This window comes from Marmota flaviventris, chromosome 4, assembly GCF_047511675.1.
Source record: "Marmota flaviventris isolate mMarFla1 chromosome 4, mMarFla1.hap1, whole genome shotgun sequence".
NCBI classification, from domain to species: domain Eukaryota; kingdom Metazoa; phylum Chordata; class Mammalia; order Rodentia; family Sciuridae; genus Marmota; species Marmota flaviventris.
The window spans coordinates 96,727,085-96,747,865 of NC_092501.1; the positions used below are offsets into that span (position 1 = coordinate 96,727,085).

Consider the following 20,781-nt stretch of genomic DNA (forward strand, 5'->3'; position numbering starts at 1 on the left):
TTTTTTAATCTTCTTTCAGGATTTCTAGTAGGTAGATTCTAAGGTGGTCTCAAGTCATCCCCATCTCCTGGATATCATACCTTTTTTGTAATCCCCTCTTTGCAAGTGGCTAGCACCATGACTTAATTTTAATTAATAGAATATGGGAAAAGTGATAGGTTGCTGCCCTCTCATTCTCCAGCTTGCTCAGGGGGAATCTAGTTGTTGGTTGTGAGCTATACTACAGAGAAACCCAATTAGAAAGAAAATAATGTCTGGCCAGTAAGTTTCAAGAGCCTGTCACCATCCATATGAGCAGGCTGAGAAATGGATCTTCTGAAGCCACCTGAGAAATCTGAGCAGATGCTCCCTTATTCAAGCCTCAAGAAGACTGTAGTTCCAGTTGACCCCTGATTGCAGCCTCGGCATATATATTAAGCTAGCACCATTCAGCTAAGGAACACCTGGATTCCTGACCCATGGAAATTGTGACATAGGCAAAGTTTGTTGCTCAAAATTGCTAAATTCTTTCTGTCTAGTACTGATCATTACCATATTCCACTCTACTATCTCTTTCCTGTCCAACCATGTCTGGAAATTTCCTCTCCAACACCATTTTCACCTCGCCTGACAGCCTTCTGGAGACTGTGGAATACATATTTTCTGGGCCTGTTTCATCCTGATGATTCTCTCTGCTTTCCAAATAGGAAAAGACTGCTCTTAAGGAAGGAGCATGAGCACACTTGTTAATGGTTGTAGAATTTCAGATACAAGGTAGCCAAAGGGAAGGTATGCATTTGGGTAGTGATTATAAGAAGGCTTTTCAGAAGTCCCCATGCCTTACTGTATCATATAGCTGAGCATATTTCACCCCACCCCACAGGAATCCCTTCCCTCTGCAGCAAACAGAAAATTTTCTTTTCTTTATGTAAACTCCAGAGGAACTGTAATATTGCAATTTAGGATTTGTAATATTGCAATTTACATTAGAAATTATTTGTTTCTCTGCTTGTTCACTTGCTATCAGTACTCTCCACTATATCAGACTAATAATGAGGGAAGGTCACTAAAATAGTTATTTAAATCCAAACATATAGAGAAAGAGCTGTGTCATGACATATTATAATCTAACTATTCATATTTTTCTATTCTTGATACTAAAAGCTACTTAAATTCTGAAAGATTGTTGGTTTTAAGTATAAACAATTTAATTGAAAAATGTCATTTTTTAAGAAAATGTGGAATTGAAAAATGGTGTAACTGCTATGGAAAATAGTATGGTAGATTCTCATATAATCCAGCACTTCCATTTCTGGGTATATATGCAGAAGAATTAAATGCATGGTCTCAAAGAGATATTTACACACCCATGTTCAAAGCAGCAGTATTCATAACAGCTAAGAGGCAGAAGAAACCCAAACTTTCTACTGATGGATGAATGGATAAACCAAATGAATGTAGTATATACAAACAATGGAAGATTATTTGGTCATAAAGAGGAGGAAATCCCATGAAATGGTGCCATGTGTGGAGGTACCTTAATAGCACTATGCTAAGTGAAATAAGACAATCACCAAAAGAACAAGACTTTATATAGTCTATTCAGCTAAGGAACACCTGGATTCCTGATCCATGGAAATTATGACATAGCTAAAGTTTGTTGCTTAAAATAGCTAAATTCTTTCTGCCCAATACTGACCATCACCATACTCCTCTCTACTGTCTCCTTCCTGCCTGACCATTTCTGGAAAATTCTGCTCCATCACCATTTTCACCTTGCCTGAATGCCTTCTAGAGAATGTACAGAATGCCTTCTGTACAGAATGTAGACTATATATATTCCACTTATATGAGGTATCTAAAATAGTAAGAATCTCAGAAACAAAATTTAAAACCATGAATGCAAGGGACTAGGTGCAGGGAGAAATAGGGAACTGTCCCTCAGTAGGTGGTTAGTGTTTGCAAGATGAAATATTTATGGTCTGGTGCACAATAGCATTGGTGTACTTAACACTACTAGATGGCGTACTTAAAAATGCTTAACATGCTAAATTCTCCATTTTTTAATTTAACCACAATAAAAAACAGTATCTACACTATGCCATTGTTCAAAGGATTACCACCTTTTGAGTTCTCTATTGCTATATCCTGCCTCCTTCTCTGCAGGCTTCTTGGTACCTGCTACTTGGGCAGTTTCTCTCTCAAAAGCCTGCCTTGCATCGCTTGACTGCTCTCAGAGGAAGTAAGTCTACTGTGAATTTCCTGTGAGATTATTGGAGTACTTTCATTTGGATACCCAGCTGCTGATACAACCATTTCAGAATCGCTTTCTCTGCAGGTAGTGATAGCTGTTTTTCCTAGCAAGGCTAAACTAAAGAGAAGAGGCAATTTCCTGTGCATACATCACTAAGAGGTAGATCAAAAACACCTTATGACTTTGGGCACACTTTGAAAGTCCCATAATTCCTCCTCTTGACAAAGGTGTGTTGTCACTCTGGACTAATCATTTTAGATTGGTCTGGAGAACACAGGGATCATACATTGTACAGCAAATAAACTCTCAGAAAAATCCTGCTTCCTTTAAATTTTGGCTTAAGTAGTTCTCTTCCCCTACAACAAAATCTCAAAACATGATTGGAAAGTATTTTGGGTTTTTTTGTTTTTGTTTTTGTTTTTGTTTTTGGTGTGGGGGCGGTACTGGGGATTGAACTCAAGGGCACTTGATCACTGAGCCACATCTCCAGCCCTAATTTGTATTTTATTAGGGACAGAGTCTCACTGAGTTGCTTAGTGCCTCGCTAAATTGCTGAGGCTGGCTTTGAATTCATGATCCTCCTGCCTAGCCTCCTGAGCTGCTGGGATTACAGGCATGCGCCACCATACCTGGCATGATTGGAAACTTTTATGTGACAAGATTTTCATTACTAAAATTTAATAATTAGCAAAAATGACATAGAACTATCTCATTGATAAAATGTAATTGTTAAAAAGAAAAAGACTACAGTGGGAATTCTCTTTTGGTGTCTTTTTGGATACTCTGTGGAATACTGCAAAGGATTCTTTGGTTAAAAGACAGCAGCTCTCCTTTACTCCCCACTGGACAGTTAAGGTCCTAAGTTTCTCTTTTTCTTCTTTCTAACTTCCTTTAATTTTTCACATCTCTTAGGACACTCTATTTGCATATCAAGAGAATGGAAACAGGGAAAGGGGAAAATTAAAGAAAACAATTGCAGAAGAAAGGCATACACTCATCATAAATTATACCCTATATGAAGAATGCCTTACACAGATAGGATTGTGCTAACAAAGTTACAACAGTGTTTACTCCATGACTGAATGGTCTAAAAATAAATTATGCAAATATCATATGCATTGACCATCTATGAAAGTATAGGTCAGACTTCCTGCTTATATTGGAATTTCTAATATATTTTTAATTGTGCCAAACACTTCTGTGAAAAGTTTTAAGTTTGTAGACCCAGTTATACTTATTTTCTTTTACTGAGATTTGTATAGAAAAATATGCCAGAAAATAAATAAAAAATTACTTACATAAAAGGGGAGAAAATCATTACCCTTTAATTAAAGTAGACCATAAAGAAGCTGAACTATGTTGTTTTTCTTTTCCACAGACAAAAAAGGAAGTGTGGCCTTCCTGATCCTCATATTCTCTACAAACAGAAAAAAAAAGCAATTATGCATCTTTTCTAATTACTTTTAGGTCTATCATTACATTAGGGATGTGGATTATAGGTACTATCAATTAATCACGGATAAAATTCAAATCTTATATTTTCTCATTTTAAGCATACTTCTAATTTATGAGCCAGATTTTAATTACAGAAGTTGATAATGTACATAAAATAAATTGGTAAAGCAGAAATAATGTCTTTTTTGTTTTTGTTTTTGTTTTTCCTTTTTTTTATTGGTTGTTCAAAACATTACAAAGCTCTTGACATATCATATTTCATACATTAGATTCAAGTGGATTATGAACTCCCATTTTTACCCCAAATACAGATTGCAGAATCACATCGGTTACACATCCACATTTTTACATAATGCCATATTAGTAACTGTTGAGTGAAAGGTTTAGTAGAAATAGTAGCCAAATCAAAAATATTCAGATTTTGTTACTTGGCAAAAATAAATGCATTTTCAAAAAGCCCTTTAGCTATGGGTCATGGGGTTGTATACAATTGCCAAAGCTCTTCAAACTGTGTACTTAAGTCTTGTTCATATAGCTGTACATAAATTATACTTTAATTTTTTAAAAAATTCCTTAGACATAAGGCCCACATAACTATAGTCACCTAATATAAGAGAAAAATCCAAGAAATAGAAATGTTCCTGCTGTTTGCTATTGATTTGTGCAGTCACTTTAAATCTTTTTTATGCTCTCACTTCAACCACTGTTTGATCATTGGATCTGATCCTCAGGAAATGTGTGGAATAGCAATTGAACCAACTCTCTCTGCATTTTTCACACACCTTGTCCCTCAGCATTCATGAATTAGCAAGTTCAAGGTAGGTTTAGAAAAGCACATTCGTATCAAGAGGATTACATGAAAGTATTAGCCTTTTTGTGGCTAAAAGGGCTTTTCTTTTTTCTCTTACCAGGGGAAAAGGCTTGCTTTGGTGAGCTCCCCATGGCAAGCCTCTTTGAGGAATGAATTCTGAAGTGCATTCAAGCCTGTCTTAGGACTTCCTGGTGAAAGCATTTGAGGGAGATACTGAGATGTTGTCCATCACCACCTTTCTGACTTTGGAAGGTAGTCTGAGTCAATTTGGAATTTTGACAGATTTCCTAGAACACTTTGAAAAAGGGTCTTCAGAAAAGCAACTTTGTAAACGACTCCACATTTATGTAGCACCCCCAAAGTAAAATTTTCAGAAAGGCAAAATTAGTCTATATCCACAAGTTTTCGGGAAAGACTTCTTAAACTTTGATACAATATTTGGCTTATATATACAAATGAAATTTGCAAAGTATTTAACTTCTATTGAATTTATAAATAAAGTTGATTAGTAAGAAACTTTTAACCATAGGGTGAAAAACACTGTGTGATACCAGTACTAACCAAGGCATGAGAATAGAATGTAAAAAGAAAAAGGAAGTTGGCCAAAGACTCTTCTGTTCCCACTGTTCTGTACTCTTTCAAGGTCAGTCTTTCAAGGTCAGTTTGTCAATCTGACTGATTAATTACAGCAGGAAACAAGTTAATCCTTTCCCTATTTTTATAAAAGGGAAAAGTGATACCAATTTCTTATGACTTGATAATGAGGATTAAAGTGTTAATTTATGTGATCACCTTTACACTTTAAAGTAAATTTTTTAAGGTTAAACTTCAATGAACTATTATTAATTTAAAACACTGCTTTCTCAAAAATAAGGAAAAAAAAAGATTTAGTCTCTGTAATTAAGTTAATCCAAACTACATTTTCCATAATCAGATAATGTAGATTCAAATCCTAGCTCCAAGTCCTGGTCTCACAACTAGTCTTGTGATCTTAAGTGAATTTTTGAGACTCAATTTCACCATTTATCGAATCATGAAAAATAATATCCAGTTCAACAACTACTCTAAGGAAGTAAATGAGTTTCTATGGATGAGGTGCCTAATATAGATGATAGTTCCCATACTGTGTTTTCAATTCCACATTAGAAATATATGTTTACCTTAAAATTATTTGGCTTTGTTCTTGAGTATGACAACTAGAACTGCTAAAAGTACAATTAAATAGTGTAAATGGGATTGTCAATCTGTGAACACATTTCTTTCTTTTTTTTTGTAGAACACATTTCTTGAGCTCAACAAAAAAGAAATTAATTCACATTAAATGAATAATAATTCACAGAAGTCCCTATGATTGAGTGCTAAGCAGTGGTTAACAGTCAAAAAGCGCAATGAGAAAAGGGAAGAGGTAAACCTCAGTGAGGAATGGAAAGACCATCCTGGAAACAGTAGAGGACATGTGAATGGAGGTGGTGATAAAGATGAGGGGGGAATGGGGAAGAGAAAGCCACCCTACAAGGGTCCGATGTATGCAGACAAGGCTGGCCTAAAAAGGACAGGTACAAAACTGCCCTTGGTGGAGCCAACTGAGCAAAATATTCATACACCAAATGCACCCATACAATCCCTTATCCACACAAGGCTGTATATTGCTGCTGGGCTCTGGTATGAAACAACCGAATGTTGACCTTGTTTTTACTGAGACAAGGAGGATAAGGGCTGTGCTCAAAGCAGCCAGATTTGGAATTACTACTCACAACCCCAGACCATATTTCTCATTCCTTCCACCTTACTCTAATCATGTTCTTAACCATATTTCACACTGAAAGTTCACCTTTTAAAGTAGAAATTGATTTTCTACTTCTAGTTTCGCATAAAGCATTTCACAAGAGCCCCAAATCCAAGATTCTTCTTCCACTCATTCCATTACTTAGCTAGGAAGCCAAGAACAAGCCACCTAGTCTCTGGGCCAAACTGCTACATGGAAGGGTTCCTTTGGGGCCTGAAATTTCACAGATTCTGCAAGGACTTTGTTGAGAACAAAGGAGTATCATCCACTGCACCTCACAGCCTGAATTTTAGACAGGATTGGGCAGATCTGTCAGTCACTATTATTTCCCTCTGTGCCATAAAAATGGAGCATAAGGATGGCAGGCAGAATCCATTTTATTGCTCTGCCTGGTAAATAAATACTATGTTGAATTTGCATGATAGCTTTCTGATAATTTTCATATCTCCTGTATGTATCAGATCCGTCACAGGTGCAATATCAAAATCCCTGAAACGGCCTGGCAGTGACACTTCAGGACTTCAGAGAGAAAGAATTGTGCTAAACAAAAAGAGAGAGCCTTTTCTGGTGTAATGAGGGCCTGGGAAGAAAGGATCGCTCTCTTCCGTGTTGTGGCGTCTGTGGACTTGAAACTTAAGGATAAAACAAAAACACCGCGAAAAGTAGTACCCCTAAACCAACCAGGCCTTAATATGACCGCGGGACATTTATCTGAAAGAAAACTCAACTCGGCATTTAAAGTCCAGGTTAACACGTTTAATGCAGAAGCTCCTTCTAGTCTGGAGTCCCAGAGAATCACGCGTACGTGATTACTTGCTCGTGATTTAGTTCTTCTTTGGAAGAACTCAGAACTATGACAAATAAACAGCCTTTTAGAATGCGTCTCTGGCCGAGGACTGCCCTCTCCAGCCAGCAGCTCCCGCTGATGCTGTCCAGGCATCGCCCAAGGGGAAAGGTTGCCGCGCGGTCGGAAGGCGCGGGAGGAGTCTGCGGTGATGGATGGGGAAGAGACGAATGAATAAAAGTACTTGTCTGGGGACAATAGAGACCCTTAGCGAGCTGTGGAAGCGACAGAGTCTGGCATTCTCTCCACGTTTCGTCAGAACCAGGCCCGCCTGCAGTACAGGGAGGCGTGGTCTCCTCCGGGAACCGGCTGGAACCTAGCTGCGAGCTGAGCGCGGCCCTTCTGCGTCTGGGCAACGAGGTCTGGGATGAACCTGGGGCGTCGGATCTTCAAGGTAAACGTTCTGGCTTAGCGTCTAATTAATATCAGTGACTGGATCTTGTTCTGGGGCTTCAGCTTGGTTAACTGGTTTGGGGGGCGCGGTTAAGTAACTAGATCCACATAACTTATAGATACAGCAAATTAAAATGAGGTTAGGGTAAAGGCGAGTAAGTGGGGTGCTGGAAGCCACTTGGAAGAGGCAGAACTTTCCAATTCAAAGCGGATATCCCCCTAAATTGGACTGAGCTGAGAAGTCTCAGATTTTTCTTAGTCCACAGAAGCATTCCAGGGCGGTGCCAGGGGTAACCTTTTTGCAGTCCACCAGGGAGTAGCGGCTTTTCGCACGCCCAGAGGTGTCTTTAAATTCAGACGCTGGGTGGTTGAAGTTCCCTTACAAAGCAAAATGTGGCAAATAGCATATGCCCTTGGCCTCATGCTGCTTTGATGCCTTATTCCCCACGTTTAACTAAAACATACTTGTCTTTCTCCCTGCACATCGAAGAGCTGCAAGCTTTGCTTGGGACACACATCCTTCCCTCCCCGTCACACCCCTTCCAGAATGCCCCGCCCCACTGCCAGTGATTTACCCCTTGGCCGGACTTAGGAAATAACACTGGAAGAGGAGTCGGGAAGGAGAATCAACTCGCCCGGGCGGGTGACGCTAGCCAAAGTTCCCCACTGGCGCGCAAACTTAAGTTACTTTTGCGCGCGCGGGTAGTGGAGACGCTTCTGAGCTCTGCGCTAGCGTTCGCAGAGTTGGACTTGTGGTAGCTGATCCTAGTGTCCTGTCTTAATTCCCCTGCCGGAATCCAGACTAAAAGCAGCACAGCGGTCACCGGACGCCCACTGAAGCCAGCGGCATGCTGACGCCGCCAAGCCTGTGCGGATGCGCCCTGATGGCGCTGGTTCTTGCCTGCGGCGTAGCGGGGGTCAGGGGAGAGGAGAGAGGATTCCCGCCAGCCCGCGCCACTTCGTGGCTTCTGGGGACCCGAGAGATAATGACGCCGCCTACTAAGACCTCCTGGTCGGGAAGTTCCAACTCCAGCCTGTCACAGTCCTTAGCACCTGCACAGAAGCCTAAAAGAGGGAGAGTGGCAGGACCCCCGCCACGCACTCCCTCCCTTCCCCCATGCCAAGGAAACATTGAAATCAAGGAGACATTCAAATATATCAACACGGTTGTATCCTGCCTAGTGTTCGTGCTAGGCATCATCGGGAACTCCACACTGTTGAGAATCATCTACAAGAACAAGTGCATGCGAAACGGTCCCAATATCTTGATTGCCAGCCTGGCCCTGGGAGACCTGCTGCACATCGTCATTGACATTCCTATCAATGTCTACAAGGTAAAGAACCGGCTCCTTGTTAATATCCTGGCGGGCTTCTGGGAGGGTCCCAGCTGGAAAGAGGGAGATGAGACAGTCTTTAGAAAAAGATTCCTCAAGAATATTCTTCCCCACCTAACAGTAGTCTTTGGACCCAAATTATCTTCTGGTCTAAAATTCTCTCTGGTCTAGTAAACTTCTGCTAAACTTATTAAGACAAGTGTAGTCAGTCCCATGACCATCAGCATTACTATCATTGGAAACTTATTAGAAAAGAAGATTTTTTTTTCTACTCACCCCAAACCTATCAAATCAGAAACTCTGGGGTGGAGCAGAATGATTGTATTTTTAAAAGCTGTCTATGTGATTATGTTAAACTGTAAAGTTTGAAAACCACTAGTTCTGAACTCCAGTTATCTGGGTATATCCTCTCTGCTCAAAAGTGTAGTACACAAACTGGCAGTTGACATTACCTGACAGTTTGTTAGAAATGCAAATCTACCCCAGACTTCATCAGATTCTGCATCATAATGTGCTCTGGTGATTCATATGCATATTAACTTTGGGAACCATTGTTTCTGAGGACCCTGAAAGTGAGGGAGCTGAAGTAGGTTTTTAGGAAACAGAGGGCCAAGAAGAAAGAAGCCCAGGCAGGTGAGTTGGAAAAACTTCATCTGTTGCAAGTGGCTCTTAGTTGAATGGTCACAACATATCTGGGTTAGATATGTTACTTCCCAGACTCCTTCCTGCAGCCCTCAAGTAGATATTTCCACCATTTTACAGATGAATGATAGGATGTTGAAAGTCTCACAATGAGCCAGAAGATCAGGCCAAAATTTGTGAGGTTCCAAAGTACAAGACATATGACTGTACCCTGTTGATTATTTCAGGGACCAAGAAGCACTTAAAGTCTACAATGGTTTCAGTAGTTAATATTGCTGTGTGATTACCACACACATATCAAAGGAAACAGGCTTAAAGAACCAGGCAGAACATATGCACCCATACTGTTTGACTCCAGGGTGTTTTGGAACTCTGGACGCATCCCAACACCTCTGGTCTCAGTTCCCACAACTCTATGATAAGGCTGCTAGTGCCCCCTTCTATGGATCTGTGGTGATAAGAGAACCAGTGAAAAAAGATGGAAAATTGTAAAGAGCTATGCAGATATCTAAAACTCAACCTTCTCATCACCAGCAGCAATAGAAGTTCTATATAAAAGCACAACCAAAGTGTAAGGAAATGAGAATGCACTTTCTGAAATTGCCAAAGGCCACCCCTAGCCTCAGTACAAGACAGAAAAATGGACTATAGGGCTGGGACTTGCTGTAAGGGATACTCTGACCTCTGTGGTAGAAATGGTTACCATAAGGCAGACTTATACATTTCCCTTCATGAATGGAAATCCTAACCCTAATAGCCATATTTTAAAAGAATTCCACACATTTCTGAGATTTAGAGATGAGACTCAGGTTATGATTCAGGATCTGGAGGGAAATGCTTTAGGAAACAGGGGATAAATTGAAGAAATCCCAAAATCCTTGATGGCAACTGGTTCTGATGAACTCTACAGGTTTTTTTTTTTGGAGAAGTGTGCAATGAAAATAGTTGTTAATATGTAGTCACAACTCTAGCAGGACAAGAAGTGACCCATTTGTTCTTTAAGGAGTCCCACAGTCTAAGTCATACCACACCATTTGGCAGAGGCATTTCAATTCAATTCATCAAACTGGAACAGAGAAACTTTCAATACAAGGTATTGTGAGAAATTAAAAAGTGAAACAAGATCCCTCACAAAGGGGAGATTATAATCTAGTTTTGTTAGGTTTGCTCAGAATTTTATGGAAGTTCTGTTTAGGAAGATCTTAGTTTAAAAACTCACACATCTAGTCCCATTAGAAACCTCCCTAAAAAAGCCAGCAGCTGAAGTACAGTGTGGAAGGTGGGATTGAGAATGTTTTTGTCTGTTGTGTTACCTCCAGATCAGATGTAAATCAGCTCTTCCAGAACCATTTTACTTTCTGTCTGATCAAATGAGTGTTTTCCGTTAAGTGGGGAAATTATTATCTGACTAAGCACCTAGGTTTCCTTTCATTTCAAATTCCTTTACTCCTTCCCTAGGCAGTTACATCCTTTTCCCTGAAGCCATCCAGTCTGTCAAAATTGTGTTTTCACTTTTTAAATAAACTAATGAGTCATTACATATCTAACCAACTAGCTCTCTACATTGGGCAGAAACAAATCCATTACATAAATTAGGTCCCATTGCTAAGTTTGAATAACATGGAACCAACCTACATTGTTGCCTTTGGTTTAACTTAAGGCTTAATCCAATGATGGTTAACACTCATTATGTGTTTTTTTTTTTTTCATTAAATCACTGCAACAACTTTATGGAAAAGGTATTATTATCACCCCTGTTTCAGAACAATGGAAACTACATATCAGAGAGGTGAAGTAACTTGCCTGATGTCACAGCACTAAAAAGTGATTAAACTGGGTATGAACCCAGGCCATCTGGCCCTAGAACCTGTGGTCCTCCCCATCCCACTGCACCAAGTGTAATCAGGCAGAGCATGGCTTCCAATGAGCATTGTTAGGACTTCATCTGAGTATATTAGTGGAATTATGTGACATGTGGCAAGTAGGATACTTGGTAAACAAGTACTAGGATTAATTTAATTTGTTTGAGGATTTCTATCTCTTGAAATCCCTTTCAGATAGTCTGTAGTGTATAATAACAATAATATCAGTGGATGTTACTCTAAAGACTTTATTCCACAAAATGCTTAACCCAGGACCAGTTAAAAGTCATCTATTCCTGTAAATAATTGTGGCACTACTGTAAGTTCTTTTAAAACGCATTTAGAATTTCAGAGTAGTCAGGTATAATAATTTCTAAAGAGAATCATTTCTAATTTAAGTGAATTATGAATGTCATTGAAATGTATCTCAAAGTGGGCAACTTGAATCTCTGAGCAAGTAATTTCTAATTTAGTCGGAGGGGGTAATGCAGTGCTATAGTTCTCTCTGAGAATCCAACTTACACAGTTTCTGCAAGTTCATAGAGTCCCCCATAGCTTTTGTTGATACATTCTGTGGGTGCAAAAATGTCTGCTGATTTAATTTATTTAGTGTTGATTAAATTTATTGGATTGCATAATTGTTTAATACTAATCTGAAGTTCAGTAATTATAGTGTTCAAGAAATTTACAAGCCAGAGAATGTCAGCTTTTGCTGGAAGCCACAATCCTTGATGCAGCTATAAAATGGAGCAGGACTTCTCACAGGGGTGCTGCTATGAGGAGCTGACAACCTTGGGAGACATGACTGCCCTGCCCTGCCTGGCCTCCCTACAGGAGCTGGGTCCCTAGAAATGTTCAGGTAGAGTCAGCCCACTCTCCAGCCTCCTGTGCCAGGCAATCCTGTATTGAAGATCAGGGAGAGTCTAAGGACACTGAGCAAATTGTGGCTATTGAAGCACTTCAAATACTCTAGTGAACATGCTGAAAATCATAAGCCTCATTTACCCATCACATGAGTACACATAAGGCTGTGCCTATATTGCACAACACAATCCAGATGAAAATGGAAAATTCACACATCCAAAGTAGATATTTCAAAGTAAATATAGATATGTGTGTATACACCCATACATACATGAAATATTCAATGTTATATGAATGTACAGATACATAAGTAGATAGATGAATATCACTTGGCATGGGGCCTGGCATATAGATATCAAATGATAAATGTTATTAGAATGTGTGTGTGTGTCTGAATAAGAATGGAAACTGATTTTTTAATTATTTTTAGCTGTTGTTATTACAAATATAACTACAAATAACATGTTTGTACATATAGCTTTGCACACATAGATGACTACTTATAGAGGGTAAATTTCTAAAAGTGGAATTACCAATTCAGAGGTTGTATGCAGTTGTGATTTTGATAGATACTGACACATTGCATTCCAAAGTTATTATACTCTTAGTACTAGTCATTATTTTATATAACCTCTCCACATAAATGTATGTATATTATTAATATCTGTTTCTAAAATGTCTATGATTCTTCATTGATTTCCAGTATTTACGAGGTCTTTATACACCAGTGGTTAGTGTTTAACTATCTAATGCAGGGGTGACTCTCTCCTTGTTCACAAGCTTCTCACTGTGTTCTTCTTACATGTGCTAAAATGAGTAGGGTCATCTAGATGTTTGTTCCACTTAAAACCTGTTATCTGACTACTAAACTGTGGTCACTCAGAGGTCAAAAAGCTATGAAGAAAGCAAAAGAGCTGAGTACACTTGTGTACTGAGTGTATTTGGGACAATTTTTATGTTGTTGCTTAGTTTGCTTTAGCAGCGATATTTAAAATGACTTGGTTGCAGGTTGGAAAGAAATTTAAAATTCTTGAGCAAATAATGAGTTCTTAAATTATTTCTGGATTTTATTTATCAATGTAACTCTCCTTACACTATATTTATATGGATAATTGAGTCAATATAATTCTCAAATGTAGATTCTTTTATGTGTAAGCAAATTGAATTTGAAAAATAATCTGTAAACTAATAAGGCAGCTATCAGTATTGCATTAACTAGCTTGGTAAGAATCCAAATGTAATCAGGTATGCAATGCCGGTGAAAAGCTAAAACAGCCTCGTGACTCATTGGAGTACTCTTAGATGGTTTTGCTGTTAAGACTTTGCAGGCCGCCCGAAGAGGTAAGGAGGTCGCCTTCATAGTTCTGAAAGGCCAAGTTGCTGATCTTTAACGTTTAACTAGATACGATGGAATATATATAACATTAAAATGCTGGCATGTCAAAAGTGGAATTGCTTCACTGAGCCCACAAATGAGTTTTCAATGAAGTGACCCTGGCAGGTAATCAGATATTTTGTGCCAGAATTTCTCATCAAATTCATCTTTCTCATCCTGTCTTAGACTACTTCTAGTACTTAACAAGTTTGTTCATAATTAAACAGTTTCATAGTTAGAAGGAGAAGTTGATGAAACACCATCAAATTTAACTGTTGAAGTTATAATTTTCTCATCAATAAACTGCAGTAAATGCATATGCAGAAATAAAAAGAAACACAAGTATCATTAGGGAAGGAGTCTAATTTCTTCTAATTTAATAATATTATAAAATTAGTCAAATAACTAAGATATTTTAGTGACATTTAAAGATATCTTAATGGCAGAAGCATTTTATGCCAAAAATGGAAACTATATATCTTTTGAGATTTACTTATTTATAGCAAAAAAAAATTAAGAGGCACTAAGTAAACACAAAATATTATCTGTTTGTTAAAATGTGTTAAGAATAAGACTATTAGCTCTAGATGACCTGGAATAACAAATAAATACTCCCAACACCCATCCAACATAGTACCTAGAATAGTCAATAACAGATTAATGCTTGTGAAAAAAAAATTATGTTATATACAACATATAACTCTATGGACTTTTTCTACTCATACTTTCACAAACATTCAAAAGAAAACAGGGGGAAAGCTTGGTCCCGTCTGTATGAGGGTATGTTAGTCATGACCAAATAACAGATCAATAGCAGAATTCAAATAACACGAAAACTCCAGACTTCATGCTTCCAATGCACTGTTTTGTATGTTAGCCATACATTCCTGTGACAAGGAGTTAGCAAACATTGGATCCTGGGCAATGAAAGTTTCCTTAGGTTGACTCTATGGAATTTGTTGTGTTTGCCTTTGATCACTCCATAAATCCAAGTCTCTAAAAATGTCAAGGTAATGTTTTCTTTCAATAGTGCAAGACTTACCTATCAAAGCATTTACATTTTTTTTTTCTTTGCTCACTTAAAGTGAGTTGTTCAAGATTGTAGATATTTCCATAGTTGTACAAACGGACAACATGGCCAAGACTCTGTTGTCTCAAGACCAGGCAGCCATGTTCTTCATCTCACAAAGAAAACCATATAAGGTTCTCTGTGTGGCTCATATGCTATAGTTGATTATTTTTAGAGAAACATGTCAAATGTTAATAAGTGATTAAGTGCTTTCATGGGTGTTAACAGATAAAGCCTGAGCTGAAATAAGATATGCGATGTAATTTATGATGTGAAACAGTTTCTTTCCGAAGTTTTCAAAGAAGAGGTTGGTTATGTTTGGGAGAAAGCTCAGTGTGGGCATGGGTATACCTTGGCCAACAACTTGTCTAATTTTGTTCCCAATGATTTTGTATTAGAGTTATTTCTCTTTATCTATAGACCCTCTAATGAAAATATAAAAGAATAAGAAAATGGACGAGATGTGGTGGTAAAAGGCAGGAAGCGGGTAGAGGAGTGGGGACAGGAAGAGAGAGAGAACAGAAGAAGAGGATATAAAGATCATTTTTCATGAATTTATTATCAAAGCTGACTGAAGAATTTTCCTAGCAATTCTCCTCTTTGAGGCTCCAAACCGTACTCATGCTTTTGGATGGGTTTCCCGTCTGTACTTCTCTTGCAGTTTCATGAAAGGAGGAAAACTGTTCTTGGGTTGTTTACATTGTACACATCACTTGGTGTTTACAAACTATTTTAAGAGTTTTAAAATTCCATAGTAAACAGACATCTTCTGATACTAAGCTGATCAATGTTCATTAACATATTCCACAGACAGAAATAGGTCTAAGTACCGCATGAGAAATTACTTAATGAAGATTTTTCAATTCATTCAGTTGGAGAATCTTATTCCACGGCCATAGGTTTCTCATTCTCTAGTTTCTTCAGGTGTCCCCTGATCTTGAAAGATCTACCTCAGATAAATGAATCTAATGGCTTTGTTGGATCTTTTCAAGATATACAATGTGTCAATGAAAGTTGTTGGGTTTTTGTTTGTTTGTTTTGGGTACTGAAAACTGAACCCTCTGAGCCACATCCCCCACCCCCTTTTTACATTTGGTTTTGACATCAGGTCTTACTAGGTTGCTAAGGGCCTTGCTAAATTGCTGAGGCTAGCTTTGAACTCCTGATCCTCCTGCCTCAGCCTGCTGAGCCTCTGGGATTACAGTTGTGAGCTACCACACCTGGCTCAATGACAGTTTTTAAGCTTAAACTGTGGGTATATTTTTAAGTTCAGATAATAGGGGAGTAGCAATCCAGTTTCTTACTGGTCTATTACAGACTTAGAAATAAATTTTACTGTGATACTTGTAGAGAAATATATTTGAGGTAAACTTCAATTTCTCTTAAGAAATATATTCAAAATATCTTTTCTGTCTCTGCTTCTCTGCGAGGTTTTGTTAGAAGAACTTTAATTCATCAACATAAAACCATTGTTCTATTTCAGTAAGTCATAGGAATCTTTCCAGAGCAATGGAGCACCCTATGTTTTATGGGTGTTATGAAAGAAACTCCCCAGGAACTCTGCCTGGCACAACTCCAGGGGGTACTGAATACATCATGACCTATTTAAATGGAGCCCTGGGGAATAGGTTGACATTATTTCTGACCCACATATTTCTAACCCACATATCACAATCTTTGAGTGATTAAGTGCATTTTGATGTTCACAGAGTAGAACTTGTAATTTATATTTTTCCCCCGAGGGCATGAATACAATGAATGTCAAAAAAAATTTTCTATACACTTGACTGTAGCTTACTTTGAATTCTCTCTATGTATGAATTAAAAAAAAAAAAAAAGAGTTCTGACATGGAAATCCTTGAATGGGGATGCCCTATCTTATTCAAACACTGAAAAACTTATCTGCTATAGGAAACCTAGATAAAAAGAGAATACACCCTTTCCCAGGCTGTGATGTGCAAGCACTCCATTATTTTCCTCTTCCGACTCTTTGTAAAAACACTTCTGTAATGGGTCTATTGAAACAAATGCTGCTAACAATTCATCACAAGATGGAACAGACCAGTATCCTCCTTGATGAGCCGCTCACCCACCCTCTAAATTGTCATCTCTTACAGTGTCCATGTTTATAGCAGCCATCTTCATCACACTTACAGTTCCCCAGGGACAGAAGTTCCTCACCAAGTCACATTAGATGGTGAGAAACAGTAGGATCTGTTTAGTATCAGTCATTTCCTTGACAAGTTCGAGTAGGAAAGAGAGTGGGGGATGAATTTTTGTCTTTCACCTTTTCCTGCCTGCTGGGAAGGACAGAAGTCCAACAAGAGTACAGCCTGCCCTCAAGCCCTGATCCGAGATTCCTGTCTCTGCATGTCAGGAAGACCTGATCATCCACCTGGATTAGAAAATACAAAAAGCTAATGCACAGTCACCGCATTTCTCCAAAGAATATATTTAGAAAATGAGATTAAAAGGCTTCTGACAAATGTTTACCATTGGTTATGCCTTGTGCTCAAATGCATTCATTCATTCATTCACTCATTCATTCATTTTTACTCAAAAAGCACTCAGTGTGCCTCTGTGTGCCAGGTACTGTGCTAGGCATTATAAATCTGTAGAATATTCTGAAACAGTTAAAGCTCAGTATATACTCTCAAATTTAAAGATTAGAAAAAGCAAGTGGTATGTTTGGTTAATGAGGCAAGTGAACATTTACTAGCGCAAGACGATTAGAGTTTCCTGTGGGAGCTTAATTACTTTTGGCATGAACAGGGTATGTATTAACAGATTTAAAAAAAAAAAATTGTTAGGAATGTAATTTTTAATTAAAGGAGAAATGAAAATGTAAATCTTTCAGTTGGAGAGATTTCGTATTTTTACAATATCTTTAAAGGAATGATATTTCCTATTCATGTTCTTATCCTTTTAGAAAAAAATTTAAAACTATGTCACATAAGAATAATTTTATGATGTAATATAAAAGTAATTTATTTAAATTCTCCTTTTTTCTTTCTTGGTCATCCCAAAGTAAAGTTATGAAATGGTGGCTAGCCTCAAATAGGAACCTTAGAACCACTATGTTTATTTATTTGTTTGTTTTTATCATCCAAAAGAAAGGTGCTAGGGAACAATATAAGCCTGAGGGGAAAAGGGAGCAGGACTAACATAAGCTACCACTTTGTCATGGGAACATGCACTGCCAGGAGGACCTAATGCTAACAAATCTATTGAGTTAGATCGGACAGCATGATGTGAAAATCAGTGTCAGTTGCAGGAGAATCTGCTAACTGGTTCACATTTGTTAAATATTAGGTGACAGATTTTTCAAACTTAATTTTAATCAGAACCTAAAAATTTAACTCATGGGAAAGGATAGTGAACTCCAATTTCCTTTTAGTGGTAAGACTGACTTTTTTCTTTTTTGGTGCTGGGGATTGAACCCAGGGCCTAATGCATGCTAAGCATGCACTCACCACAGAGCTGTCCCCTAGCTTGGGACTGACTTTTTTGTTTACATGTTTGATTTGTCTTTGGCATTCAGACCTTGCCCTTAAGTTATCTAGTTAATGGGATAAAGTCCAAAGAAAAAACTAAAAATAGGGACTAAGAAATGTGTTAACGCTGGGTTTGAAGTTGCTTCCTCTTGCAATAAAGCAAATCAATTTCCTCTGCAGAGGGGGAAGTTGTCTTATTCGATTTGAAATTATAGATGTTGACTACTGTTATTTTTTTTTCTAGTGAATGGTGAAAGAGTGAATGTCCAGGAATCATAAAAAATCTGTAAGAACATTCCCTCACCAAATATTAAAAGATGGCATCTTGGGTGAGAATGATTTTCTTACCAAACTTCACAGCTTTCCCATGACTAAGACTTTGTTTTTTATTAAATAAGAAGTTGATGTCTTTGCATTTAAATAAATTCCAAAGCCATGCACAGAGACTGTCTTGCTAGTGGCATTTCAGTGACAAAGATGAGCATCATCATAGTGGGCATGTTTTCTGTCATAGGGTATCAGGCTGTGCTGTGTCTCCACAGAGCCTTCTGATTAGAGAGAGGCAAAGGCTGAGCTTTTAGTAGGAAGAGCACTTAACATCTTGCCACTACAAAATGTCCTTCTCACTACAAAATAATGGAAGCAGCAGTGCAAACTCTTACCCTGTCTTCCTGGTTTCTCAGAACCAGTAGCATCCAGCTTTGAATCAAAAGCATGAAATACTGAAAATTCATGAAGGATAAGGGTGCCTTCTGGATAGACCTTTTCCTTTCAATATTTAAGAGTGGAAAATTGTAATCTCTCAGTTATGAGTAGGTTTCTTACTATCTCTGTGTTGAATTTGAAGAGCATTGTTACAATTTTCAGTTTATGTTTCCCTATCTTCTGTGATAGCTTGGGTCAGAGGTTGGGCTGCAGGCCTCCCAGTGGTATGAAGAGCTGTAATCCAATTTCTAGGCTGAGCCAAAAACAATAGCAACCTCAAAACAGAGCTGGGATTCAGTGCAGAACTCATTTTCATTGGCTGGCCTGCTTCCCCTACAAAGGCCTGGACACTCATGCGTTTTGATTCTTCTGATGGCTGTACCTACATGATATCAACATTAACATATTTGGAAATAATTTGAGAAGGAATATAATTTTTTAAAATAACCAAATGTTTGGATATTATATAAGTAAAGTAGCTAGATATTTCTCCAGAGAAATAATAGAACCAGTACAATAAATAGATAAATGCAAGAGTGGATAATGAGGATTTGATTCAGGAGATTATGGAGTTCAAGGAGTCCCACTATCTGCATCTACAACCTGGAAATCCAGGAAAAGCCAGTATAATTTAGTCCACCTCCAAACATCTGAGAACCAGGGGAGTTGATGCTATAAATCCCAGTTCTGAGGAACAGAGAAGATGAGATGAGGTGGAAAGCCAAATGTGTCAATTCCTCCTGCCCCCATCCTTGCTCTATTCTTCAACAGATTGGATGATGCCCACCCACACTGGGGAGGCCCATTACTGAGTCCCCAGATCAAATGCTAATCTCACAGACATACCCAAAAATATATAATCTGGGCCCCCAGAGGCTGGTCAAATAAACACATAAAGTTGACCATCATACTAGGTTATTAGGAAAAAAAATTACTCTGAGTTTAGACATTGTACCACTGTTTTTAACACATAGCTAAGGGTTTTAAAATATTTTATTTAATTCCAAGTATTATTTTTGTAAGATCAGTTCTTAAAAACACTATCTTGCAGGTGTCATAGTGATTTTAAGCATAGATTCTGGAGTCGAACCAGCTGGGTACATATGTGGATCTAATACTTATGTGAGTGACCCAAGATAGATATATTGTTATCCAGTGAGGAACAATCACCCCACAGTTTTGTGGCTTAAAACAGTAAAAACATTCACTATCTCCCACTGTGCCTGTAGGTCAGGAATTCAGGAGTGGCCTAGTTGGATGTCCTGACTTTGGGTCTTTCTGAGGGTGCACTCAAGTTACTGGCTGAGGCTAGAGTTATCTGAAGGCTTGACTGAGACTGGAGGATCCTCTCATTCACACAAAGGGCAAATTCTTGTTCATTTTCAGGAGGCCTTAGCTCTTTAAATGTTGGCCTCTCCCAAGTCGTGCTTGAGTATCCTCATGACATAGCAGCTGGCCTCGCCCACACTGAGTGATCCCAGAGAGAGCAAGGAGGATGCCATGATGCTTTTCACGAATTACTCGCAGACATTGCACATCATCACTTCTGCCACATCTTATTTGTTAAAAGCAAAGTCCAATCCATATTCAAGAAAGAGAAATTAGGCTTTGTCATTGGAAGGAAGAAATATATAAATATATAAAGTGGACATATTTAAAACCAACACAGCAAACGAATAAATTTCTAAGTGCCTCAGCTTTCCTTTCTATAAGATGGGGATTACAGTAGCACTGCTTCACAGGATTGCCTTAAGAATTTGATAATACAGTATATATAAAGTGCTTAGTATGGTGCCTAGACCAACATTGGTGGCATGTAAGTATAGTTTTTTTTTTTTTTTGATTCATCTAAAGACAATAAGAATAACTGGACAGAATATTGTTTGAATAATTTATACCAAACCAGGTCTCCCA

At 38.3% G+C, this 20,781-nt stretch overlaps 1 protein-coding gene across 3 annotated transcripts in view; it reads left to right on the forward strand.

Moving 5' to 3' along the window:
* Positions 1–7,321: 7,321 nt before the first annotated feature.
* The window catches only part of Ednrb (endothelin receptor type B), a 46,511-nt gene continuing 33,051 nt past the window's right edge, over positions 7,322–20,781 (forward strand). The window contains exons 1-2 of one of the 3 annotated variants that reach the window (XM_071611406.1): positions 7,322–7,523; positions 8,013–8,856. In XM_071611406.1, coding sequence (XP_071467507.1) covers positions 8,371–8,856 — 486 coding nt within the window. In that variant the 5' untranslated portion in view covers positions 7,322–7,523; positions 8,013–8,370. The remainder of the gene's footprint in view (positions 7,524–8,012; positions 8,857–20,781) is intronic. The other 2 variants (XM_027941581.2, XM_071611405.1) reach the window with 2 other exon arrangements.